This window comes from Protopterus annectens, chromosome 5.part0 (assembly GCF_019279795.1).
Source record: "Protopterus annectens isolate FY-2018-M chromosome 5.part0, PAN1.0, whole genome shotgun sequence".
Lineage (NCBI taxonomy): Eukaryota > Metazoa > Chordata > Ceratodontiformes > Protopteridae > Protopterus > Protopterus annectens.
In genome coordinates, this window is record NC_056735.1 from 453,046,446 (window position 1) to 453,068,592 (window position 22,147).

The 22,147-nt window shown below is 41.0% G+C and overlaps 1 protein-coding gene across 5 annotated transcripts in view; it reads left to right on the forward strand.

The window, feature by feature from the left end:
* TAB3 (TGF-beta activated kinase 1 (MAP3K7) binding protein 3) overlaps positions 1–22,147 on the forward strand; it is a 1,373,830-nt gene that overhangs the window by 794,345 nt on the left and 557,338 nt on the right. For all 5 annotated transcript variants that reach the window (XM_044072385.1, XM_044072386.1, XM_044072388.1 and 2 more), the window contains exon 2: positions 17,923–19,354. In XM_044072385.1, coding sequence (XP_043928320.1) covers positions 17,923–19,354 — 1,432 coding nt within the window. The remainder of the gene's footprint in view (positions 1–17,922; positions 19,355–22,147) is intronic.

A 22,147-nucleotide genomic window follows, 5' to 3' on the forward strand; every position in this document is an offset into this window, starting at 1 on the left:
CAAAGAGGCAGATACAGACACCCAAGAACAACACTTCCACAAAGAAACTGTTAAAAACAAACCACTGAAATGGTTGTGAGAATCCAGCAAAGGTAAAATCACTGTAAAGACAGGTCAGTGACCATTCAAAAAACACCAGGCTGAAACGAATAACTAAAATAGGACCACAGATTTATTAGATATGCCTTGAAAGCTTTAGTCTGCTTCTTAAGCAGACTTCTTCAGAATACAGTTAGTAAACCAACCTCCTTCTTTTAAAACAGACAAATAGTCCACAGCTGTGTAATTAATTGTTAAATTGAAAAAATCTTAAAGGCAAAGACCTTTAAATTCAAAGAAATCAATCTGCCTTAAGGCATTAAATGCACATATACTGAACAAAGAATGAAAATTGACATATAATTAATCACAAGTTGACTGACTTGCATTACATATGGTCATGAAATAAGGTTAAATGAAATAAAAATATATTTGATAAAAATACAAAACTATGTTCTGTACTAAAATGCATATTAGCCAAACGATACGTATGGTAAACATAAAAACAGACCCAGTGGGAAAGCATACACAGATCCCAACTAGTAAGTTAAATACAACCTGTTCACACTAGGCATAACACCAGTACTTACTGGGCATACCACAAATGTAACATCCCGAAACATAAAGGAAAATAACATGATTGTAACAAGTGTAACTATGGAACCTAAAAGGTTAACATTCATAACATACTCCAATTGTAATATCTAAAAAAGAAAGACAACCGCCCACGTCTACCTTTTAAGACTGTTAAGACTCAACAAGCAAGAAATGGAACATGCTTCGTTGAGACCAGGGCATGATAAGCTTCCAACCTAATCTGCCAATGCAGTTCAATTGCCAACAACTTCAGAGAAGCAGGGCCACCTCTGCTGTCCACGGCTAACTGGTCAATGGCAATGAATTTAAATTGGTGAGATGGAAACTCAACTACGTGTTTAGCGAGGGCGTTGGTTAATTTCTGTTTCTTAATGGCATACTGATGCTCGCTCCCTCAATTTCGCTCAGTCTTCCCCACATAGTAGGCTGGGCAATTCTGACATACAGCTAAATATACTACCATTTTAGAATTACAGTTGTTTCTGTATTTCAATTTAAACTCAAAGTTGTTCACATTAAATCTACTAGATTCCATAATCAAGTTACAAAATTTACAGGCATGACATTTAAACATACCTGGAGATCTAGTGGTAGGCGATTTCATCTCGAACCATGACTTAAGGTTCCTATCCTTCCTATAAGTAACCTTGGGGCACAGACCGAGTTTAGAAGATACTCCAGGGTCCGCCCTAAATAATTGCCAGTTCTTCCTAACAATATTCCACAAGATGTCGCTATCAATTGCAAAAGTGGTAATGAATGTAGGTAAATCCACCTCGAATGTTCCATCAGCAGTACTTGGACTAGCTGGACTAACCACGGTTAATGGTAAAGTAGAAAATACACTGACCTTGCTAGATAAAAGTGGGACGTACACTTTGGACCTCCTTTTGCGAGTGACTTCCTCAATTAGATCCTTAACAAGTTTGAAGGGGTAACCCCGACTCAGGAACATCTCTTGGAGAGTGGTACATTCAACTTCAAACATATCGTCCCTACTAATGATCCTTGCTGCCCTAACAAGCTGCCCCTTAACCACAGCACGCTTCTGTGTAAAAGGGTGACAGCTAGAGAAATGTAACATGGTGTTGGAATACGTAGGCTTCCTATGGATTCTAGCAGTGTAACACAAGGAAATGTTGTCTTTCTAGCAAAATGTCCAATCGCTATCTGTTGGACATCAGGTGGAAGTAAATTCCAAAATTCCGTAGTGACGTTGAGATAGTCAACAAATTCTACAGCTTGTAGCTCGTTACCTTTGAACAAGATGAAAATGTCGCCAAGGTAACGTGTGTAAAAAGCGGAATGTTTACTGTACAAAGGGTGATTGAAAAGAAATTGATGTTCCCATTGCGCCATTACCAAGTTATGGCAGCTTAGCCCATAGAGGAACCCATACCCACTCCCACTTTCTGAAGGTAATAGTTATTTCCAAACATGAAATAATTCCTTGGTAAAGTTAAATCCAACAATTCACAAACTAAAGAGATGTCATAGCTGCTAGCCGCCCTAGCTCTCAGTCTATCACCCCACCCACTCAATTGCTATTTCGTGGGGAATACAGGTGTATAAGTCTTTAACGTCCACTGTAAGGAAGTTAAAACAATCTTCATATTCAATCTCGTTCATACTGGACAAAAAAGTCCATGAATCCTTACACACCTGCGTTTCCATGACCACATACTTACTAAGTACACAGCTGTGGACTATTTGTCTGTTTTAAAAGAAGGAGGTTGGTTTACTAACTGTATTCTGAAGAAGTCTGCTTAAGAAGCAGACGAAAAGCGCTTCAAGGCATATCTAATAAATATGTGGTCCTATTTTAGTTATTCGTTTCAGCCTGGTGTTTTTTGAATGGTCACTGACCTGTCTTTACAGTGATTTTACATTTGCTGGATTCTCACAACCGTTTCAGTGGTTTGTTTTTAACAGACACCCAAGAGGCAGATCTCAGCCACAAGGATCTTACGGACCACGACAGTGGGGTGCTTCAAACCCAAAAGGAGGTGAGGACAAGTCACAACCTTACAGGAAACAGTCCCAATGACTTCCCATTTCCAATGCCAAATTCTTCCCTTTTGGCAGTTCCCTTAGGGGGGAAACTAGCACTTTTTTCTCAAAACTGACAAACAATCAGCCAAGACAAATGGGTGCTGAATACTGTGTCTCAAGGTTACAGGTTCCACTTTCACACTTTTCCAAGGCTAAAAGGAATGCCAGACCTGCCACAAAATCAATGGGCAGAGGCACAAAAACAAATTGCAGCTCTCATGGACATGAGAGCTATTCAGAAGGTACCGCAGCAGGAAAAAGGACAAGGATTTTACTCAAGACTCTTCCTGGTACCCAGAAAGGACAAAGCCTGGAGACCCATTCTGGACCTTTCCTTTCTAAATACGTACCTGGATGTTCCAAAATTCAAAATGCTGACACTACAACAGCTCCTTCCCATGTTGGGCAAGAAAGCTTGGCTTGTTACTTTGGACCTCAAAGAGGCATACCTGTATGTCCCTATCAGAAGAAATTGCAGAGGATACCTCAGATTCATAGCTGGTTCAATGCACTACCAATTCTCTGCACTGCCCTTTGGCTTATTTACTGCGCCCAGGGTCTTTACCAAGTGTCTGGCACCAGTAATTGCATTTTGCAGACAAAAAGGAATTCAAATATATCCATATATGGACGACTGCCTGATTCAAGCAGAGAGCAAGGACATTCTTCTACAGCATCTGGCGTTTGTAGAAAGATTGTTAAGTTGCCTAGGATACACAGTAAATGAAAAGAAATCAAAACTAGTGCCCTCACAAGAGATAATATTCCTGGGTGCCAGCTTAAATACAACGGTCCAGATGGCTTATCTCATGCCAGACAAACAAGTACAACTGACTCATTATTTTCAATTGATGGCAACAAAGTCCCAACTCCCTGCAAGAAAAATTCTGCAGGCCTTGGGATTCGGCATCCGGCATACTACTAATTCCATATGCAAAACTGCATATGAGGCAATTACAATGGTACCTAAAAAGTGTTTGGTCTCAACATTGTCACAGCTTGGAGACAGTAATACCACTAATTCCCTGCCTACAACAGGAGTTTCGATGGTGGACACAGGCATGTCACCTCAACACAAGGGTCAGCCTTTCACTCTTCCCACAGCCAGGCAGACTTTAACAACAGATGCCTTGGATTATGCCTGGGGAGCACACATGGCAGGAAAATGTATTCAGGGCACATGGACCACAGACCAAATGCATCTTCACATCAATCAAAAAGAGATGTTGGCTGTACAAAATGCCCTTACAGCTTTCAAGGATCTTCTGCATCCAGGACAATTACTGTTAAAGACAGACAACACCACGGTAATGTGTGGTACATAAACAAACAAGGGGGCACTCATTCTTTTACCCCCTATGCAGACAAGCCATGACCTTGTGGAACACAGCTCTAACCTATCAAGTTCATCTGCAAGCACAATTCCTGCCAGGAAAGAAAAACACTCTGGCAGACAACTTAAGCATAAACATCATGGATCCTCACGAGTGGAAATTAAATCCACAAATCTTCAGCATGATAATGCAAAAATGGGGGTGCCCGGACATAGATCTTTTTGCCTCACCACTGAATTACCAATTACAAAAATTCTGCACAAGGACTTATCACACACAAGCATGGAAAGTGGATGCTTTTTCGTTCAGCTGGAAGAGCCTACATGTTTATGCCTTCCCACCTCTGCCCCTCCTTACAAGGGTACTCCTAAAATCCAGACAAGAAAAAACACAGATGATTCTGTTCACTCCAGACTGGCCATGCCAGCATTGGTGCCCAATCTTAAAGAACTTAGCTCAAGGCCCACCTTGAATTTTGCCTCAAATTCCACACCTTCTGACCCAGCAAAACAATCAGATTCTGCACAGTCGGCTCAAAACCTTAAACCTGGCTGCATGGCAGATTCATTAGGCAAACAGACTACTACTCTCTCTCTAAAGCTGTTATGGATGTCATTTTGGAGGCTAGAAGGCCTAGCACCAGGAAATCTTATTCAGACAAGTGGAAGAGATTCTGTGCCTGGAACCAGGCTCAAAACCTTGATCCTCTGGTCCCTAACATTCCTCAGATACTACAATACTTGACTGAGATGCTGGACAAAGGACTATCCTTCTCATCCATTAAGATTCACGCTTCTGCCATCTCGGCTCATTACAACACAGATCCTCCTATTTTCTCTCACCCATTGCTAAAGCAGTACCTCAGAGGGGCTAAAAACATAAGACCACCCCGGAGGGCACCAACACCAACTTTGTTTTGGAAAAGCTCACTTTGCCTTCGTTTGAACCAGCCAATTCAGCAGAGTTAAAATATATATCATGGAAAACTGCTCTGCTTCTGGCAATAACCTCAGCATGAAGAGTCTCAGAACTGCAGGCACTAATGGCAGTGGAGCCTTTCATCATTTTCCACCAAGACGCGGTTTCTTTAAGAACAAACCCTACCTTTATGCCCAAGGTGGTATCCAGTGTGGCTCTTAACCAAACTATTCACTTGCCAACATTTTATCCAAATCCCCAGAATAAAGGGGAGAGACTTCTACATTCCTTGGACATACACAGACAATTGCGCTTCTACTTGTACAAAACAAAAGCATTCAAAAAATCTGAACAATTGTTTGTATCATATGCTGTAGGATCACAGGGAAAGGCTATTTCAAAGTAGACCATTTCAAAGTGGATAGGACACTGTATCCGGTTCCGCTACACTCAACATGGGAAACGTGTACCTAGTAATATTAGACCACATTCCACCAGGGCAACTGCCACTTCTACTGCCTACCTTAGAGGAGTACGTACCAAAGATATCTTGGAAGCTGCAACTTGAGTTCAGTGCACACCTTTATCAAGCATTACCATTTGCCTCTTTATTCTAGATAAAGAGCTGGCTTTGCCACTGCAGTGCTGCAGGGCCTCATAGCCATACCAAATCCTCTTTAGAGCCAGCCACCCAAACTAAGCTTTGGGATTCTACCCAAGTGTAATGACTGCAGCAGTGAAACACGATGATCATAGTACAGCTTTGTTCCTACCATAAATGTAGATGTTCGAGTGTCTTCACTGCTGCAGTCCAGGTTACCCACCCGCCAGCCCCTCTTTCTTATCTGGGACTAACCTGTACTACCTATGTGGTGTATTTGCTGGTTACTGAAGGTTTTATTTTTACCTTTTTTGTATGTTTTATTAGCAATATGTATTGCCTACCATTTTTGGGGGCACCTGACATCTGGGGCAAGAAAAACTGAAGAAAATGGCATTGGCTGCTTCTTATATACCCCTGGCACACTGACGTCAGGGAAGAGGCGACAGCAACCGATGCCGGACCAAGACTTTGGAACTCAGGCCGACTGCGGGCCCGCCTGACGGCAGGATAACCTAAGTGTAATGACTGCAGCAGTGAAGACACTCGAACATCTACATTTATGGTAGGTATAAAACTGTACTTTCCTTGCATAGCTCGGGCCAGTCCAATTGTCTTTTCTAAATATTACTAGCTAATATTGTTGTTCCTCTACTTTTAGAGTTAGTCTTTAATACCTTTAGCTTTTGTAGCTTAATAGTGATATTCCCTTTCACTTTGGTGTTCTTTTTCTTCATATAGCTCTCTTTTGGCCTTCGTTTTTCTATAGGCCTGTTATAGTTAGAGTAGTTTAAATAAGTAGTTTGTGTGCTTTTGAACAGTGACAGTTAGTCACAGTATTATATATATATATATATATATATATATATATATATATTTAAATAAGTAGTTTGTGTGCTTTTGAACAGTGACAGTTAGTCACAGTATTTTATATATATATATATGTGTGTGTGTGTGTGTGTGTGTGTGTGTGTGTGTGTGTGTGTGTGTGTGTGTGTGTGTGTGTGTGTGTGTGTGTGTGTGTGTGTGTATAGCTTATTTAGAGTGGTTTAAATAAATAGTGTGTGTGTTTTAATAGTGACAGTTTAGTCACAGCATATTTAGCCCATGGTTGTTTTAGGGCTTATTTAACTAGTTTTGGGTATGTCTAGTCTTTGTTATACTACAGTATTTTTTTTCTTGATACTGTATAGTTCATTATGGCTGACCAGGATAGAGATAAGCATCCTAATTCAGGCTTTAAAAAGTGTCTAAAATGTGGACAGAAAATGTCTGTTACAGATAGCCATGTCAATTGTGTGTATTGTCTGGGAGCCTTGCACCTACAGGAAAGCTGCTCCATTTGTCATTCTTTCTCTTCCAGAGTTCTTCAGGAGACAAAGAGAAAGCTCATAGATAGAGGACTTCTCAAACCATCCTTTCAGGAAGCTTTGAGTAACCAGGGCAGGTCTAGTAAATCTTCAAAGGCTTCTACTTCTTTGGAAGTAAACAAAATCAAAAAAACATCGACGTTGGCTCCACAGCCCTCGGAGCCGAGTGTCTTGTCTTTTTGGAGCTGGTCCCCAGTCCTGGAACCGGTATCAGTTCTTCAATCAATGCCTCCATCCATCCATTCATCTCAGTCCTCAATCAGCCTTTCCAATTTGGATGTGGATCGTGTGGTGCAGAAGTTGCTACAGGCACTGGTGTTTTTGAAATTTTTATCGGCTCCGTCCCAAGTGGTTTCGGAACCAAAGACTGTATTGCCATCAACTTCATTTCCTCCTCCGAGCCATACCAGTCCTTCAGAGCCAGAGGAGTCGGACCTGATGATTGTTGAGCCTTCGGAACTGACTGACACTCTCCGGTTGGGTCCGGGGAGGATAGTCGGACTGACTTGACAGTTCCAACTTTGCCTGTCTGGGCTTCAGTTCAGATGAGCTCGGCTCCTACCTCTGGTTCGGAGCCCACTGTCCCAGTGGCAAGAGTATCGATGGTTTCCTTGGATCCAGAGGCCCCTTCTCATCGGAGCAGAGGTGCCTTTGAGGCCATGAGGAGAATGATGTCTCCCAAAACATCTACAACTTCGGGTCCGACTACCTCTTTCCCAAATGCGCCTGTGGCCACTTCTGCCTCACAGATCCTGTCAAAGCATAGAGACCCTGAGCCTCAGTAAGCCCCACTTGGTGGTCCCTGCTCTTCTGAGACCTCACCAGAAGTTCCCACTGATGAGGTTCCCAGGAAGAGAATTTGTAAAAGGAAGCATCTAGACTCCCCACAGGAGTCTCTCACATCAGACACTGACTTAGATGAATCAGAGGGGTCCTCACGGTCCCCCTCTGATGATATCTCATTTGCTGAGATATCAGAAATCCTTAAGCAGAGGGGTGGATGTAAGTCCACCAACCCTACTGAAGATGGGTCGGTTCTCCTGAAGGCTTTCTGGTCTCAACCCTCAACATCTTGGGTGTCTCTGCCCTTCAATGAGCTCATGGAGCTGGTCTCACGAAGGGCATGGGAGTCTCTGGACATCGTGGAGCCTGTCTCTAGGAGGCCCAATAAATTTATTTCTTCCCCCCAGGAAAAGCCTTTCCTCATCAAGGGAGTGCCAGTTGATGCCATGGTGGTGGCGGCAGCCACCAAAAAGGAGATGTCAGAAACTTCATGTATCCATCCTCCTAACAGAGACACTAGGATCATGGATAGATAAGGGAAGCGCACATACAGTTCAGTGACTTTTGCTATGCGTTGACTGAGCTATCTCACTCATTTTATGAGACTTCAGAGAGACCTCCTTAAAGAGCTTGGAGATATTCTTCAGGGTACGGTAGCTGCAAGAGCTTCAGACAAAGTCGCCTCTCAGCTCGCTACCCTCAATTCAATAGTGAACTCGTCCATGCGTCTCATTTCGTATGCAGCCGATGGAGCGAGTAGGGCAGCGGGTACAGGAATTGCTCTTAGGAGACATTCCTGGATGCGCTTGTGTTCCTTCGCGGAGCCCTTTAAGTCATCCTTTGTTAACATGCCTTTTGATGGCTTGTCCCTTTTCGGGCCCAAAGTTAAGGAAACTTTGAGCAGGTGTGAGCAGGAAGGAGACACTCTGTTTGATGTCGGAGTCCATTTTTCCACCCCTACTAGTCCCTACCCCAAAGGTCAAAAGGGAGGAAAGATGTGGTTCTGAAAAGCCCATGGAGTCTTTTTGGGCACACATGGCAAAACCCCCTCCAGGGGCAGAGGAGGGGGCAGTAATGGAAGATGCCGCCCTCGTGGCAGAGGGGGTGCGCAAAATCAGGGAGACCGAGACCAGTTCTTTGTGAAGCCCTACCAGCACTCCTGAAAAGGAGGTCCAACTGTCCTGCTCTGGAGTCAGTCGGGGGTCGCTCATCTTTGTATCCAGACGCCTGGCTCAAAATAACAAATGACAACTGGGTACAAAGTATAGTTTCCAGAGGATACTTCATTCCTTTTGCCATTCCCCCTCCATTGACAACAAAAATCCCGGACGTTCCACCCAGTTACAGGGAACAAGCAACAGCAGAGGTCCAAATGTTGCTAAGAAAAAGTCAGCCAACCAGTCCCAGCAGACCAGACAGGATCTGGAACCTACTCAAGATTCTTTTTAGTTCCCAAAAAGACAGGGGACTGGAAACCTATTTTGGACCTCAGAAGATTAAACAGGTCTGTCAAGAAAGGGAAAGACAATTGGATGCGCTCAATAGATCTACAGGATGCGTACTACCATATAAAAATGGCCAGACCATCCAGGGATCATCAGTTTCGAGCCCTGCCCTTTGGTCTCACTACAGCCCCCAGAGTGTTCACCAAATGTATGGCAGTAGTCATGGCTCACCTGAGGCGTTTAGGATTCCAAGTGTTTCCGTACTTAGAAGATTGGCTCCTCACCGCCGCCACCACCAGGCATCAGCTAATACAAGCCAGGGACACCACTCTTTCTCTCTGCAGTCATCTGGGCATTACAATAATTTCAGAAAAATCTGCCTTGTCTCCATCACAACATATCATTTTTATCTGAGCAGAATTGGACACCACCATCACTTTGAGATTTCCATCAGAAAGAGTTTTGCTACTTTGTCAGCAGGTCCACAATATCATATCCAAAGACAAGGTACCAGCATCAGAAGTGCTAAAATTGTTAGGCATGATGGCAGTGGCAATATTAGCGATACCATTGGGTTGCATGCACATGCAGATTCGGTAGTAGCTGTTATTCAGTCAATGGTCTTACCAAGAGCTCCCTGTGTCTCATCTCATAATGATACCACGTAACAAGGATGTCCAGGTCACCAGGAGAAACAGCCAACAGTCAATCAGCTTACAACAGACTTGCACCAAAAAATTCCAAGACGAAAGAATAATCCAAAACGGTTTAATGATAAAGAACAAACGAAGATGACCTAGGTTTCGTTCAGTAACGAACTTCTTCAGATAACAATCATCAAATGCCAAAATCCATTAAAACCAAATCTTACTGCTTAACACATTTACATGAACTGTACAGATAACATTAAAAATATATAAAAATTATATAAAAAACATTAATAATGTAAAATGTTAAATAAATAAACTATGAGATGAATAACTACCTAACTAACAATTGCATGAATGGTTACTATGAACATTGCTTGTGCATTGTGTTGACACAAACTATTTACCTTTTGCCATAATGCTTTTCAACACTGGCTTAATGGTACAACACTCATTTAACCCTGGTGTATTACATGCGTCTAAAAGTACCTGCCATTTTAATTCATAAATGTCCAAATCAAATATTGTAACCCTACCCTGTGCATCATACTACACATTTTGTATAATGCAAAACTTAAATTTATGTCCAGCATTACCTTGTATGTGCCTGGCGGTGCATTAGTTGTTTTAGATTTTAATATCTGAAAGATGTTCCCTCACTCTATCCCTAAAATGTCAGGAAGTCTTACCGCATATAATGGACCAATCCTGGCACAAAGCAAGGTATACTACGTTAGATGTATAACAATTATAATGCCCCTTAATTTAATATTACAAGTGTTTACAACAACATTACAATAAATATGGGGACATATGTTGCATTGACCACATTTAAAATTTCCTATCTGCCTACATGTGGTCTTTTTCTTAAAACTGTCATACCTCTCAAAATTGTTTTTAAAGGATGCGTCTTTCTTATACACAAATTTCACATCCCCCTCAAACAAATGTCCTAATTTTTTGTCTTTGCTTACAATATCCCAATTCCTCTGAATAATATCCCTAATAATCGGATAACAATCATTGTATACCGATATATATAAGGGAATGCTACTTAATTTTACTTCTTCCATAATCACATGGTTGGTATTACTCAAATTAATACATGTAGATGTTAATATGGCTTGATATGACCCAATTTTCCTTTTGTAAGAGACCTCATTATATATTTTTACACATAACTGTTCAGGATACCCTCTATTTTGGAACATGTTTGATATATACTTAAGTTCTTTCACAAATTCATCATCATTACTCACCATTCTGGCAGCCCTGACCATCTGCCCTTTAACAATTGCTTTTTTCTGATGGTCAGGGTGCCAGCTGGTGTAATGCAAATAAGCATTGGAAAATGTTGGTTTTCTATAAATGTTAGATTTCACTTTTCCCCACCTTTTATCATAAGATAATTTCACATCCAAGTAAGAAATTTCCTCCTCACTAATTTCATAATTTTAGAAACCTAACCGTATTGTTAATGTACCATAAAAATTATTCCAACATTTCCTTATTCTCATCCCATACGATAAATATATCGTCGAGGTATCTTGTATATAGTTTAATGTGTTCAAAATACTTAGTTTTAAAGATGTAATTACATTCCCAGTAACTCATTATCAAATTAGCGTAAAGTAGAGCATACCATTGCCACTACACATTAACCTGTTGATAGTAGTTACCTTCATAATGTATATAATTGTTCATTAACACTATTTCCATAAGGTTAACCAACATATTTATCTTTTCTTGATCAAATAACTTTGTTTCATATAATTGCTCCTCAAGCCATATCAGGCCTATATCCTGAGGTATTGTTGTAAACAAATTACATACATCTACCGTAATAAATGAGTACCCTTCCTTCATTTTTAGTTCCTTAATCTTAAAATCCCAAGAGTCTTTGCTAATATAAGGAAACTTGGTCAAACATTTCTTAAGATGATAATCCAAGAACTGACTAACAAAACACGTCTTACTCCTCTTACCATCGACTATAGGTCGAAATTGCAAGTTGTCCAAGCCTTTATGAATTTTAGGTATGCCGAATATTCCACTAATAACTGGATATTCGTTAATCATATAGTTGTATTCATCTTCTGATATTTCCCCTTTATAAAACATATTTTTAATTGTTAAATCTATCTTTGCATACGCTATATATATTTCATTAAGACTTACTTCCTCATATGAATCTCCTTGCAACATGCCAGTCATATAAGATATATAATCCTGTGTATTTGTTACAACCACACCATTACCCTTATCGGGTTTCATGATCCTTATATCTGGTTCCTTACATATTTTATTAAACGTCTCAAATTCCTCTTTTGACATATTGTAATGCATTGGGTTTTTATAAGTCTTATAAAATTTCCTCATGTCATTCTCGCTTTGTTTCTCAAAAATAGCTATTTTATCATTCATTGGAGGATTAAATGCACTTGGTCTTTTTGGTACTTTATCTTTCTGTCTATAAACATTTTCATCCTCCGGACACATATTGAACCAAGTTTTTAAATTTAATTTGCGGGTAAACATTTTTAACTCCATAACTGATTTAACCAAGTTCCCCTTCTTACATGGGACAAAATTAAAACCTTTTGCAAAAAGGTCAACCTGCTTTTCATTCATACTAACCTTCGAATAGTTAAATAACTTAAAGTCACCCACTTCATTCTCAATAATCCTAGGGTGACTTAGTACTGCGTACATAATGCTATCTGTGTCTTGAATTTCACTATGATTTGAATTTTGTAAATATTCACAAACATTGGTCTCTTCACAATATACATCCGGGTCAAAATTAATATAAAAATTTACTTTCATGTCTGTTGACCCACCCCCTAAATCCACTGTCTGTCCTACAACATCTTCCTCAATGCATGTATAGTTAGAAGGTGTTTCTTGCACACCATATCCTAAATCTCCCAATGATATTCTATTATGGGTATATTCGTGTGTACTCATATTCATTAAATCTATGGTGTCAACATCTTCCTTTGTATTATTAAGCATCAAACATGCATGTCGTTCATCATTTTCTACTTGTTCCACACCCTCACTAGTTTGCAAATAACCAACATTGCTTTCATTAATGTGAACTAAACATAAATTATTATTGTCCAGGGTCACAGTATATTCAGAAACTAACTTTGAGTCACACAATGTGTTTTCAAATACTGTATCATTTAAAGCAACATACTCATACATACTGTTGTCACCTGCCAACTGAGTGCCTGTAACAACTGTACACTTACCCATATCCGCCTGCTCATCGTAATGATAAAATGTTCAAACAACTATGTCCAAAAAAATCCTCATGCACATGTCCCAAGTTAAATTCTGTACAGTTCATAGAAGCATCTTCATATTCACTCGTTATTATTTGCGTGCTTTCCACCCGTTTTTTTGGTTCTCTAAAAAATCTCTTTTTAGCTTTTTAGGGAGCTCCAGCTCGTTGGTAATCAGTACTACCGCCACTTTGTCCTGTGTTTTGAGTCTCTCGGACCTCCGTACGCCTTCCTCTGTTTCCCTTCATTATGCGTACTGGTGTCGCGGACTTCCCCTTGCTCCTTAAGAAACGTCTAACTCATCACTACTATTACACAAACGCCCTCTTTGTTTGTAGTTACCATGACGACTCACCGTTGTCTTAGAAAGTGGGTAAATGAGTCCCAGCTCATAACTCTTAATGTCTCTGTCGATTTTATTGTTTTTTCGGCGAAAAATGTTATCGCAACTAAATTCAACATCTTTAATAATATGCGTATAATTGTTGTAATATTGATCGAATAGTAAATCTTTGCTGATGTTGTTGTTGAGTTGATCCAACTCCTCAGTTAACTTGACAATTTTAATATTATTAAATTTGACCATGATTTCAATTAATTGCAAGCCACAGTTGTTAAAGAACTCATGTAATTCACTTAACATGTCACTGTTACCTTCACATCCATTCGGATATTTCCACATCACTATCCCCAGTTCACAATTCCTGATGAGGTAACTATTTTCTAATTGAGCTCTTTTTAATTTGAAAAGCTTCAACTCGAAGCTTTTAAGCATTTCTTTCATGGGTTTAGTGTCTTTGTTAACCACTGTACTTTCAATGGTCTTACTATCTTTAAAGAAATACGCATTGTTCTTCCAAGCATCATTACCGCACCGCTTTTCCCATTCAAAAACTGTTACTGGGAACTGATTCGCTCAAACCCTCACCTGTGGAAACCAGGCTAGGTGTAGCCTGTGTGAACCCCAGGCTATCGTTCGTATTCTTAATAACAGATACTTGTTCATGGTTAAGTAATTTGTGTATGAGTTCTGAGTGCTCCTTCAATTGTACCTGAATTTGCTGCAGCGCACTCACTAGGTCAACCGTTTCACCCTCGTTATCCATAAAACCAAACCAAGGCACAAACAAAAACGAACTAGTAAAACCACGTAACAAGGATGTCCAGGTCACCAGGAGAAACAGCCAACAGTCAATCAGCTTACAACAGACTTGCACCAAAAAATTCCAAGACGAAAGAATAATCCAAAACGGTCTCATCTCATAATGATCACAAACACATGCAGAAAGGATCTTCAGTGATGGTTGACCTCTCTTCATGTAACGATAAGTCGTCCTTTTGTCCTACCCCCAGCAGTGGCCACAGTGACCACGGACGCTTTCCTGATAGGGTGGGGTGGGGGGCATTTTCAGGGAAGAACAGCCCAAGGCACATGGATCGAACAGGAGCCACATCTGCATATCAATGTCCTGGAGATGAGAGCGGTACTGTCAGCGTTGCAGTACTTCCAGGACTCTCTTCCTCTGGGAACAATTGCAATTCAGACGGACAACATGTCGGTGGTCTGGTACATGAACAAACAAGGAGGAACCAGGTCCTGTCCCCTTTATCACGAGGCCCTAAGAGTATGGCAGTGGGCTACATCCACCCAGCGCTTTCTGTTAGCAATGCACATCCTGGGGAAATCCGACGTGATAGCAGACAAATTGAGCAGGGCAATTTTGTTGCCTCACGAGTGGTCCCTCAAGAAAGAAATAGCAGAGACACTTTTCCGCAGGTGGGGCCAGCCTTGCTGCGACCTTTTTTCCAACCAAGAGGACGGCCGGTGTGGTGCACCAGTTAGCGTTGTTGCCTCACAGCAAGAGGTTCTCCAGTTCGATCCTTGGCTGGGGTGCCTTCTATGCAGAGTCTGCATATCCTGTGTGTGGCCGCATGGGTTTCCTCCGGGTGCTCCGGTTTCCTCCCACATCCCAAAGACATGCTGTAGGTGGATTGGACACTCTAAATTGGCCCTAGGTGTGAGTGCGTGTGTGTGTGTGTGCCTTCCGTGGAAGGTTGGGTGCCGGGCTGACAACTCGACACTGTAAAATTCCACTGCCAATCATGAGCAGACAGGTGATCCGCTGTGGCGACCCCTAACTGGGAAAAGCCAAAAGAAGAAAATGAACACAAAATGCAGAAGCTGCTTGCCCTGATTCCCCCTCCGGGAGAAGCCCCAAGGGACGCACTCGTACACAATTGGCCTCTGGGTCTCCTCTATGCATTCCCACCAATTCCCTTGATACCCAAAGTATTGCTGAAAGCAAATGCCCTGGGAAGGACCATCATTGTAATAGCCCCTCATTGGCCTTGTCAGATTTGGTTCCCCTTCCTTCGACTTCATCAGTTGGAAGAGCCTTGGATTCTGGACCCAGTTCCAGATGATCTGATGCATTCGTTGGGGGCTCTTCATCCTTCTCGTTAGTCCCTGAAACTGACAGCTTGGCTGCTCCGATTCCCAATATAGCCAGGTTCCATAACCTCTCAAATGAAATGCAGCATATATTGATATTTTCTCCTAAGTCCTCTACTAGGAAGCTATATCTTAGCAAATGGAGAAGATTTTCTAGACGGGCTTCTCAAAATAACATTGATCCCTACCAAGCCCCTATTGCCTCCATGTTAGAGCTCTTGACTATGCTTTTCAGTAAAGGAGTGTCAGCAGCAACAGTTCGGGTTCAACTTCCCGCTATCTCTAATTTTCACCTTGGCTTTGAAGGGTTAAAAATAATGTCACACAAACTATCAAAAGCCTTTCTCAAAGGGACCTTTCATCTCAGACCACCTGTGAAATCCCCATATACTGCATTGAATCTAAATTTTATGCTTTCACGCATTATTCTCCCACCTTTCGAACCAGCTTCCTCATGTGATTTGAAATATTTGTCATGGAAGACTATCTTTTTAGTAGCCATCACCTCTACCCATAGAGTGTCAGAGCTTCAGATCTTGTTCATAAAGCCTTCTTCTTTGATTTTCCATGCTGACAGAGTGTCCATGTGAACAAATCCTTCATTTTTGCCCAAAGTTTGTACTGAAACTAACATTAACCAGATCATAGATTTGCCAGTGTTCTTTCCCAAGCACACCAACAACTTGGAGTATATGCTGCACAAGCTTGATGTTCATAGACAGCTCAAATTTTACCTCGATAGAGCAAAAGAGTTCAGAAAATCAGAACAGCTTTTCATTTCCTTTTCAGATTCCAGAAAAGGTATGCCAGTGGCAAAAACAGCACTGTCTAAATGGTTATCTGATTTTATCACATTTACTGATTCAGCTGCTAATCTACCGTTACAACACAAAATTAAGGGTCATTCTACCAGAGCAGTGTCCACATCTTCTGCCTTTTCTGCTAGGCTTCCTATAGACAACATTTGTGCATCAGTCACTTGGTCAAAATGTCATACCTTTATCACTCATTACAAAGTTGACAAGGCCTCCTTTTGGTCTACTGTCCTGAAAAATATACTCCCGTGAGCCACGCGAGAAAAATGGTGCTTGGGAAGCTACCCATCTGTAAGAATGAATGGCGAGGTAGAACAACTTCACATAAAGAAGTTATGTACTCACCATAACGTTCCATGTGAGTTGTTCATCTCGCCTTCATTCTTACTTTCCACCCTCCTTCCCCTTCCAGGGTTTTTTGAGGACCGAGATACTTAATTTTTCCTGATTGCTCAATCTTTGTATGGGTTTTGTCCTAAAGAGTGATAGAATGGCACATGGTATTATTATACGCAGCAAACAAGATCTGAGGTAACTCTAGGTGCATCATGGGATAGGGACTTGACCTCGAGTTGTCTAAAGACCTCAAGCTTTGTAGTAGGCAGACTCGGAGCAGAGGATCGGCTCCGAACGAAGGCGAGATGAACAACTCACATGGAATGTTATGGTGAGTATATAACTTCTTTTTTTTTAGGAAATGTATAGAAGATATTTTTCTTTACTAGTTTATATTATGCACAGTTTTGTCCCTTCATTGTTAGAGCAGTCTCTTAATTTATACTGAAAACCTAAAACTGCTTTATTGAGGAATCACATTTTGCTGCCAGCTTAACATCTTAGAGGATTTATGCTATAATGTTTGCCCTTTTAATGTAAACCTTGTCTTATAAAAAACAATATTTGCTGTCAGTTTAACAACACATCAGGTGATGTCTGCAACTGTAACATTTACCCTTTTGAAATAAGCCTCATCTTTCAAAATTATTTCATGCCTCACATGAGAAATGGGAGCCATCTGCATGTGGAAATTTCTAAACTATGCATTTGAACCTGATCATTTTGTTTCCCTTTGTTCTTGCCCCACATTTCACACACTGTCTTTCTTGTTACCTTTCTCTTGCTTCATATGCTCACTCTTGTCACCATATACTTCCTCCTTTCTACTGCTGCATTCCATTTCCACTCCAAGTCATCATTTGGATCTTTGCAAACTTCTTGTTTCTTTCTCTGCAGAAGGTCTGGAGTAGGAGAGGAATTTAGGTCAAGAATAATTTGCTAAAGAAAAACAAGTGTGTGTTGTTCTATAGGACTCTTAAAAGGTTTTTACCTTGTTATTGCCTAGATTGATAAATTTTTTTCATTGTTTTGGTTTTAAATCTATACAGAGATAACACAGTTAAAGTTGATGCTTGCAGTATGTTAATAAACAATTTATTACTGTTTCATAACATGGATGTTTTAAAAGTTATTGCATTTCTTCATCCTGTTTCTTTCTGTCAAAAAGATGCAGTAGCTGTGGAACTGGAACGATTAAAATGTAACCATTTTAATGCAAGTCTTCTGTTTTTATTTTTCACAGAACAACAACAACTTTGAGGCCTGTTCCCGAATTCTTGCACAGGAGAGCTCCAGATATTTGTATGGGGAGTACCACAGCCCAAACGATGCCAGAGTGAACAGAAACCATCTACTACATATCAGCTTAGGTATCCAGCCTCACAATGCCTACCAGGTGGGGGACATAGGTCAACACAATGGAGGTCGGACGTTAGTTCACAGCTCAAGTGATGGTCATATTGACCCCCAGCATGGGAGTAATAAGCAGCTGTTATGTATAGTGCAGGAACCACATTCTGCTCCAGCAGTGGTGGCAACATCAACTGGCTATAATCCATTTTTTATGGGTGACCAGAGCCGGAATACACCAACCCCTCCTCCAACACCTCCACAACCAACATCCATGCAGCCAGGGATGAACACTTCAGCTATGCAAGGCCCTTCAACATATATGCATGTACCTAGATACAATACCAGTCCTGTCACTGTTGCTGTATCTCAGAATCTCTCTCCTGGTCCAGCTGTACCTAGAGCCTTACAGATTCTTCCACAGATTACGAATAATCCATGTGGAACACCTAATTCTGTTTATGTTGGCCAGACTTCTCAAAGCCCCTCTGGAAGGCGTACTCCACAGAATATTCCATGGCATTCTTCATCACAGGGTTCAGTGTCTCATTATAGTCCACATGGTATGCAATTATATCAGCAGCAGCATGGTTTTCAGCAGTCTCAGTATTCTTCTAAGCAGGTGCAGATTCACCAGTCAAGCTTCAGGTCACCACCTCCATCTCAGTGTCCTTCTCCTTTTAGTTCTCCGCAACATCCAGTGCCACATAGCCAGCTAAGTCATCAAACTTCACAAGTATTTATGCCGATAAGTCCTTCAGCTGTTTCACCACATGCCTATCCACAGCTTCCTGCTAACTACCAGAAACACAGTGGAGCCTCAGTGTCGTCATTACTTCAGTATGGTGGGATGCCTAAAAATCAAATGAACAAAATAGAAATTTCTGTGGAGCCACCACAAAGGCCTGGGACTTCTAATAGAAGCCCTTCTCCCAAAAGTAGCCAGCCTTCACCACAGACACCGCATCCACTGTATGTAGCTACTACTCCTGGCTCACCTTCCAGAGGAATATCTGGACAGACAAGAAGTCCGTTCAACATTAGTCAATGTTATATGAAATACACACAGTCAAGTGGTACTGCGGGTGCTCAGACAGTGACTCCTCGGGTACTGGTGTCGCAGCAGAACCCTAATCTTTTTAAAATTCCTGTTGCAAGTACTCCTCCTGAAAGTATCTTAAATTTGGTGGACCAAGAGGAGCACTCTGGAGCACCAGAGCCTATTCAGCCCATTTCTGCATTGTCAAGAACTGTTACAGGAAAAGGAAGCCAGCTACATCAAAAAGTGCCTGGTTCTGGGTCAGATGATTATGCATATGTTCAAGGTATACACTTAAGTTTTTTTTTTTCCTCCACAACAGGCAAGGAAAAATGATATTTACATTTAGAAAGAAGCTGTTGCCGGTTTTCGAGATCCTTGGTAAATACATTTAAACTGTTGTAATTAGCAGTAAATAAGTGAATGTAACAGATTGATGCTGTAGTAATAGTTTTTATGCATCTAAACCTGTGTAAACAGTTTTAGAAGGTATGCACAGCCTGCATGCTTCAAGAACTAGTTTTCAGATTTTTGAGGCCTGTAGCAAGATTGTAAAGTCAGAACACTATGAAAGAACTCATAGTCCCTGAAGGTGTCAGTCAGCTGTCACCCATGAGAGAAAGAAAAATGGAAAGGTCATGTTCCCTTGTCCTTTACATGTATTTTTGAACAGCCTTGTTTGATTCTGGTACAGTCATTGAAGAGCTTAATGCTTTAGGAGCAGCTAAAGATGGTGCTAGCATTTGTCTTATGTCTTTTGATTATTAAGTGGCTGCAATGTCTAGAAGGTTGTAGTTTTCAGATGTCAAGTCATGGCAGTACAGAAAGCCATCCAAGATCTAGCTGAGTATCCTTTGTTTCATTTGGCGACCATCTGCATCTCAGGCCTCACTCATATTTTACATTGATTAATCCAGTGGAGTGAAAAGTGATTGAGACTACCAGGAAATCTTCCTGTCTGGCAGGTGCATCTTGGCATTTATAAATATTCCTCCATTTGGGTAGAGCATTTCCCTGTTGTGCCCTTTCAGTTAGTATGCAAGTGACCTTACTGCACCTCCGATATCTTTATGATTTGAGACTCAATAATTCTATGGTTAATGTTTGTGTCATTTGTTTCTGCCCATAATGACTTTGTGGTGAGTGGGATTGTTGCCAAATGCTAGTCAAGCAGTTTGTCAAAGGAATGATGTGTTGTCCTCCAAATTTGAAGAACACTGTCCCTCTCTGTGGAATTTCACTTTCTGCTTGACAAACGTAATTGGTCACAATTGAATCCACTGGTTTGTTAGTGTACAAGTCTGCATCTTGAAAAGTTGTTTTCTGGTGTCCTTTATTTTTGTTCACAGGAAATTGACGCTTCAAGCCATCATGTGCATGGAGCATACACATTTTACACTTATTAGATGCCCCTTTTGTACCAGCTCATATTTCGCCTCTTAAGTGATTTCCAGTTGTCCCTGAGGTAGTAAATTCAGATTTTTTAATTTTCTTTGCCATACAGAAACAAGGAGAAAACAGTGTCCTTCACACCCTGGATGTGCACTGATAGTTGTGGTTATACAAGAGCCATTGTATGAGTTGGAAGACTGAATAGCTATTCTTTTCTCTTGGTTCAGGATAAAGAAAGGCTGAGAGTTTCCAAGCCCAGCCTTTCAGAGTAGGCTGCCTTCTGCATGATATTTTGCCATTAAGTGCCTCGCAACCATTGCAGAATGCTGTAGTCAAAAAGTTTCCTAAGGTAGTGATGTGGCAGATTTCCTTTGCAGACTTCTCTGCTGCAGCCATTTGGTCATCAGTTAACACTTCCCACAACCATGATTTTCTCAGTTGCAACTCTAGGAGTTAGGCTTCCTTTTGTATTTTTAGTTAAGCTTTCTGAACATTTGGCTGTCTTGTAGTGTCTTCCACACTGATGGATTTACTCTCCAGATTTCTCCAGTCATATATCTTAGATATTGGATGTGAGAGAAATTCTGACCATATCAGTTGATCTGTGAGGAGGACCCTCTTTGATGTGTCCCATATATGCTACCATTTGCCTCTGTGCTTTGAAGGCTCCTTCATCCAGACATGGGTGTTGGAGTTCTTTATATACCTGATCAGTTTGTACGTGCATATTTGTAATTACTGAGATGTCAGATATTTTTCCTTGATTTTTTCAAAAAGTCTGCTTGCTCAGTGATTAAAGGCAAACTGTCAGGTTCAGGGATTAAGAATGTTTGTGCAATGAAGTTCATAATGAAAGAAAGGAGGAACCCAGATAGAGACCCAGTCATAGAACTACTGGGTGGGGATGTTTCCTTATAGATCAGTTGATATGGTAAGAACATATGTATTACAGATTTGAAAAAATCTGTCTTAATCAGTTGAATGTCATTCATCACCCAAAGCTCTGGATTCAAGCACGTTTGATGTAAATTACAGTCACAATCCCCATGCACAGTTTGCTGGGATGATCTTTAACTGCTCCCTCCTCAAAAATCTCCTTGCCCATCTTTCACGTGCATATTCACTAAACCCTTCTCTTTCATTCTTTCAAGGGTGTCACTGTCTCCGCTACCACCATCTGTACTCATTTTTTCAAATACCTCTCCTTACTATCCACTTCTATGCCCAACAGGGAGAATACCCACCAGTCTTTCGTTGGCTTACCATAAACACTCTCCTCTAACTCTTACAACCTGCTTTAATAAAGCTGACACTTGAAAAAAAAACAAACTTGTATAGATGAGCCACTTTCAGATCAGTGGTATCTCTTCCACCTTGCATCTGCTCAGAATCTTTCATTTTAGAGCGAGCTGCCACCTTCCATACCCCCTTCCCATATATACCCACTTTTGATAATTTCTTGCTGTCCTAAACCAGTGCTCCCTTAAACTACATATAGCCCCGTATCTCCCCTTCTTAACCCCAGTTATTTATAAATCACTTCTGTATGTCTTTTAGCAGTGTCTTTCCACCCTTTATGACACCTTCTTCTCTTCACTATTCAGTCCCCTCCTTTGTACTTCTATCAACTGTAACCTCTCCTCCCGTCAGCACCACTCTCCTTTGCACAAATCACTTCTGCTTTGCT